A 6,089-nucleotide genomic window follows, 5' to 3' on the forward strand; every position below is an offset into this window, starting at 1 on the left:
GCAAGTCTGTTAAGGTGTGCTCTCACTGTGCAACTCTGTGTGTGTGTGTGTGTGTGTGTGTGTGTGTGTGTGTGTGGCATTCAGGTGTGCCCTCCCTGGCGCTGGGGCCACTGCACAACACAGCAGTGTGCCCCCATGAAGTCTCCTCCTCCCCTACAGCCTCAGTCCAGTCCACCACTGTAAATGATGGCAGGTCAAAATAACCTACCGGGCTCAACACCAGTAGCATCAGCAGCAGCCTCAAAGGTGCCCAAACAGAAATGTCGCAGAGCCTTTCTTTTTATAAAGGAATTAACAGCAAGAACTAAAAATGTTGTGTTGTGTTGGATATATAATATTACTCATAGTGTGTGATGATAGTTTATCTTGTATTTCTTTGTCTATATGTTTATTATAAATAAAAAAGGAATACTTAAAAAAAATATCGTACAAAGCTTTTGGGTTGAAAAACTTTGTCAGGCTGAGGAAGTACTTGCAGTTGGTGTGTCTCCTGGTCCTGGATGGAAGGAATAGTAAAGAAGCCCGAGGCTGGCCTGGCCCACAATGTATGCAAGAAAGCCAGTCAGTGAAAATGGAAATAGAGGCATCAGGGGGTGAGGGACAGGCTGGCAGGGGACGGGGGGAGGAAGGGGGATGTAGCAGCGCAGGAAAAGTGAAGAGGTTCCTGGGGTGTCAGATGTCCAGCAGATTTGCAGCGTGCCAGAACTCCACTGTGTATATTGAGTCCATGAGTTTCTGTGCCTACTACCTAGGAGGCTGACAAAGTGAAGTTCATAGGCCCAGCTTTGAAAAGTGTTTTGTACATTCAAAGGAGCCCCAAACCTCATCACCAGAACTGAAGCCAACTTCTTACAGCTCAAAACACAAAAACTGCCAACTATCTCTAGTGCCCCCACAAATTGCACACCAGAATCTGTCAAAGACAACAATACCCAACTACCTGTGGGGGCACATTCCTCACCAAAAAAACCACTCTGCCTCCAGTCTCTCAGGCCTGATCTTGAGAGGGAACAAATTACAATGCAAACCGCTTTTCACAGGTGGGCCTATGACCTTCACTTCATCAGCCTCCTAGGTAAGAAACTCATGGACTCAATATAAATTAGACCAGAGGCAGACAATTATTTTGGGTGGAAGGCCTCTTACTGAGTTTTGGCAAGCCATCAAGGGCCACACGACAGGCAGCCAGAGGCAGATAACTATTAATTTTCTAAATTTTTTAGCAGCCCCATGGGCCAGATAGAATGGCCTGGTGGGCTGCATCCACCCCGCGGGCCACATTTTGCCCACCCCTGTATTAGACAGTGGAATTATGACACACTGCAACATGCCAGGCATCTGACACCCCACTGTCCCAGGTGCCGCTGCACTTTTACCTGAGCTGCTACATCCCCGTTTCTCCCCCACCCAGCCTATCCCTCACCTCCTGACACCTCCATTTCCATGCACAAGTACCCATGTCACGAGTTTTGCCTGTCAGCAGCTAGAGGTGCAGGGCCCCAGAACCCAAAAGCCCTGCACCAATCTCCTCGACAGCTGGCAGCCTTCATGGCCGTAGCAGGGGCCACCATCCCTGCAGGTTTCAGCCCACTGAGCCTTAACACACACAGGGTCATCTATGTCATGAGCGTTGCCTGTCAGCATCTTGAGGTGCAGTTCCCCCTAAACCCCTGCACCTATCACCTTGAAACTTGGCAGGCTTTGTGGTCTCACCAGGGGCTACCATCCCTGAAGTTTTGACCCCACCATGCTTAACACATACATGTGACATGAGTTTTGCTTTCAAGAATTTGGGGTGAAATCCCCCCCCCAACCCCTGCACCTATCTTCTTGAAACTTGGCAGGCTTCAGCCTTGAAACAGGGACTACCACCCCTATATGGTCCATCCAAATCAGACAAGAAAACAACGAAGTTATAGATATTTCATTGATTCCACATTATACCCTATGGCCGGATCTCTGAAGCAGCTCCGAAGCTTCGGAGCTGCTTCGGCCGAATCGAAGCGTGAAACTGATCTGGAGCTCTTGATCAGATCCCTGGCATCCAAAGCGGCTGGATCCAAACCTGAATTGAATAGCTGCCTATCCTCACACCCTTCTGTCAGTGACATAAAAAGTGTATAAAGGCTGTACAAAGCTAACAAGAGCAAAAGCTTCTCTTACAAGTAATTTACTCAAGAATGGTTTCGTTACAAGACACTCAGCTGTGTCTATCTTCATTCTCAGATCTATGAGCAGAATCTGCCTGTTGGCCAGGAAACCAAAATGTGCATCTCCTTCTTTACATGTCACTGAGACTGGGATATGTGGAGATGTATCCCAACCTTCCCTGAGAGCGGGCAGGGTTCTCTTGCAAACTGACCACAAACCAACATGCTCTGTAAATGCTTGGTTGGAAATCCCGAGTGATGGGGGTTTATGGGCTGATTTTCCTGCATTGTCTATTAAATTCTGGTCATTGTAGTAGTTATGATTGAGGTGTTGTTCTTCATAGCATTCAGCGATATACTAGAATCATAGAAAATAAGGGTTGGAAGGGACCTCAGTGGTCATGTCTAGTCCAGCCCTCTCCTCAAACACGACCAGCCCCACTATATCATATATATCTCAACTAAAGCTTAGTCTACCCAGGTCTTAAAAACCTCTGAGGATGGAAATTGCACCAACTCTCTGGGGAGCCTGTGCTAAGCGTTTTATCACGCACTTTGTGAGAGAGATTTTCCTAGTATCCAGCCTCAACTTCCCTTGCAGCAACTTGAGCCCATTGCTCCTTGTTCTGTCATCTGTCCCCACTGAGAACAGTTCAGCTCCATTTTCTTTGCCAACAGTGTGCTAACAGGCTAAAAGCATCCTGGGCTGCTTTGGTAGGAGCATTACCAGCAGATTGAGAGCAACTCTATTCGGCACTGGTAAGCCCACATCTAGAGTCCTGTGTTTCGTTTTGGGCCCCCTGCTACAGAAAAGATGTGGCCAAATAAGAAAGAGTCCATTTGGGGGCAACAACAATTTGGGGGCTGGAGCACATAACTTGTAAGGACAAGCTAAGGAAACTGGGCTCCTTTAGTCTGCAGAAGACAAGCCTGAGGGGGGGATTTGATAGCAGCCTTCACCTTGCTGCAAGGTGGTTGCAAAGAAAATGGAGCTGGACTGTTCTCAGTGGGGGCAGATGACTGTTGGCTTATATACTTTTTAGGGTGGTGGCAAAACAGGTAAAGATGTTTGACCTTTTGTCCAATGCATATGGTTGAGCTTTGCTCTGGACTTGCACCAAAGTCCTGGCTGTAAATTTGTGTTTAGTCATTTGGGAGGGAGAGTCAATGGTGGCTGGAGGTCATGCTGGCCACATCACTGTGAGCCTTACACACACATGGCTGCATGGGCCTGGCATTGACCAGCTTCATGGTGCACTCGTGGTTTGTCTGATTTCAGGTTCTGTGGCTGGAGATAATGCTGGGCATAGCACTGCTGTTTGTGCCATTAGCTACAGGAACTGGTGAGCCTTAGCCACACTAGCCCAAGGGGCCACATTGGCCAGGCTAGACCTTTGACCAACTTAATCATGCACTCACAGTTCTCCTGATTTCAGGTTATGTTGTCATTTCTTTTTCCTCCTCTCCAAGAAGAGGCATGATTTAATGCAACATGGATGGGTATTATGGGGTAAAATGAGACAGAAGTAAGAAAGAAGAAAACAGAAGTACCACTGACTTCGAAAGTCAATAAAATGTTCCATAAGCAATAACTCTCATCTGGCCAAGGGAAATGGACATGTCTTTCAAAAGACAATGATACAATACTAGCGTCATATAGATAGGATGAGGTTTGCAAAAAACCCTCAGCCCTTGCCTGGCTGCTTCTGCTAAAATGAATGGCAAAACTCCTCTTAATTTACTTGGGTGAAAAGTTGATTTATCTCTGAATGCTTTGATATGTCTAACGGTGTTTGAATGCCAATGGGTCTTTGTCACCTTTAGTTTCTGTGACTCTGTGTAAGTCACTGTCCTGAGAATACAGCTGTATTTCCAAGAAAGGAACCTGATTCTCTTTTCAGTGATTCACTTCCTCTCGTGTTGCCTGCTAATTGACTTGGTGCTTACAGGTTCTGGCATGTTTCTTCACAGGGAAAGAAAGTCCTTTCAGCCCAGGCTGGAGATAAACAGCCTGTCATGTCAATGCTGAATGCCAGTACTCCCTTCCACCCTGCTGCCTTCCTCCTGGTTGGGATCCCGGGCCTGGAGGCGACCCAGTTCTGGATCGCCTTCCCTTTCTGCATCATGTATCTCATTGCCCTGGTGGGAAATATCATTGTCTCCTTCATTATAAAGACAGAGCCAAGCTTGCATGAGCCCATGTACCTTTTCCTGGCCATGCTGGCCATGACTGACCTGGTCCTGTCCACTTCCACCCTACCCAAAATGCTGGGCATCTTCTGGCTGGACTCCAGAGAGATTGGTTTCTATGCCTGCCTCACTCAGATGTTCTTTGTCCATGCCTTCTCGTCGGTGGAGTCAGGAGTCCTGATGGCCATGGCACTGGACCGATACATTGCTATCCGCTACCCCCTCCGGCACTCCAGCATCCTCTCCAACCCGGTGACAATGGCAATAGGAAGCCTCGTGCTGACACGTGGGGTCCTCTTGGTGAGCCCCTTCTCCATCCTCACTAGCCAGCTTCCCTTCTGTGGGCACCGCCTCATCTTGCACTCATACTGTGAGCACATGGCCGTGGTAAAGCTGGTGTGTGGGGATGTCAGAACCAACTTTGTGTATGGCCTATTTGTGGCTTTCATGGTGGTAGGCTTTGATGTGCTCGTGATCTCTGTGTCCTATGCCATGATCTTGTGGACGGTCATGAGGCTCCCATCCACCGAGGCCCGTCTCAAAGCCGTCAGCACCTGCGCTTCCCACACCTGTGCCATCCTGGCTTTCTATGTCCCAGCCCTCTTCACCTTCCTCACCCACCGATTTGGCCGCCACATCCCGCACCACCTTCACATCATGGTGGCCAATCTCTACCTCCTGGTGCCCCCAATGCTGAACCCTATCGTGTATGGGGTGAGAACCAAGCAGATCCGGGACAGGTTGATCCATCTCTTCCACCCAAAAGGGGTCTGAGCCAGGCTGCCGGGGGGGGCATTGATAAATGGCATCTTAGTGTCCCTACTTACCAGGGTCATTGTTTCATGGAGCTCTTTAAAACTGACCTTCCCTGCATAAGAATGACCATTTGCTGGGTCAGACCATTGCCCATCTAGTGGCAGAGTTTGCATGCTGAAGGGGAGGCCAAATAGGGCATATCCAGAGTTTTCCACTCTGTTCCCCTGTCCCATTACAAAGGTTTAGGATATTTGTATATATTGTAGAGGACAAAAGGCTATTTCTCGATGAGAGATGACAGTGCTCTGGTCCATGTCCATATAGTGGGTGGTGGTTGTCTGACTCTTGTACTTACTGGTCAATCCCTGCTGATTTGTTACTGTTTAGTTTATCCATTTCCTCTTTGACCTTACCTATTGACCCTCATTTTGGATCAGCTGCACTAGCTTTTGTATCTCTAGCAAGTTTGTCCCCAAATTTTCTCGTAACTTATCTTCTTACAGTCTTACATTGGATATGCCAGTGTTTATGATCTTTTTTTTATTTTCCTCATTAGGACTGGACTTACGCTTTTCAAAATGAGCCTTTTTCCCTGCTCATTGCCTCTGCAACTTTGCCATTAAACTATGCTGGCTTTAGCTTCTGAACCATTTTACTTTTTTTTTTTTTAATTTGAGCTATGCATTTGTTCTGCGTGTGCAATATGGTGAGCTTAAGCTGTTCCCATGCTGCTTGCCCATTCCTCACCTCCTTTTAACTCCTGTCTAACTGGCTTCCTCCTTTTGGTGTAATCTTCCCTTTTAAAGTTAAGGACTGCTTGGTAGATTTTACTGTCTCCGTGTGTGTGTGTGTGTGTGTGTGTGTGTGTGTCTATGGCTATATACCTGTAGTTGTTACTGCTTGCTGTTCTCAGATTCAGGTATCTCCCCAACTTGGGGAAGCTTAGATCTACAGTTACTTTTTTGGCTTATGTATGTTAAAATAGACTGAACC

The 6,089-nt window shown here is 47.5% G+C and overlaps 1 protein-coding gene across 2 annotated transcripts; it reads left to right on the plus strand.

Moving 5' to 3' along the window:
- The first annotated feature begins 1,312 nt into the window (after nucleotides 1-1,312).
- On the plus strand, nucleotides 1,313-5,114 carry LOC149875621 (olfactory receptor 52R1-like). Of its 2 annotated transcripts, none has more exons than XM_090031804.1 (2): nucleotides 1,313-1,329; nucleotides 4,187-5,114. In XM_090031804.1, exons 1-2 carry the CDS (start codon nucleotides 1,313-1,315, stop codon nucleotides 5,112-5,114), a joined length of 945 nt encoding a protein of 314 aa, XP_089887930.1. The 2 variants fall into 2 exon arrangements, with proteins under 2 accessions (XP_089887930.1, XP_089887931.1); XM_090031805.1 differs by lacking the exon at nucleotides 1,313-1,329 and adding an exon at nucleotides 3,334-3,350.
- The last annotated feature ends 975 nt before the right edge of the window (nucleotides 5,115-6,089 follow it).

Source organism: Crocodylus siamensis, chromosome 1, assembly GCF_052110815.1.
Source record: "Crocodylus siamensis isolate JL-2025a chromosome 1, ASM5211081v1, whole genome shotgun sequence".
Lineage (NCBI taxonomy): Eukaryota > Metazoa > Chordata > Crocodylia > Crocodylidae > Crocodylus > Crocodylus siamensis.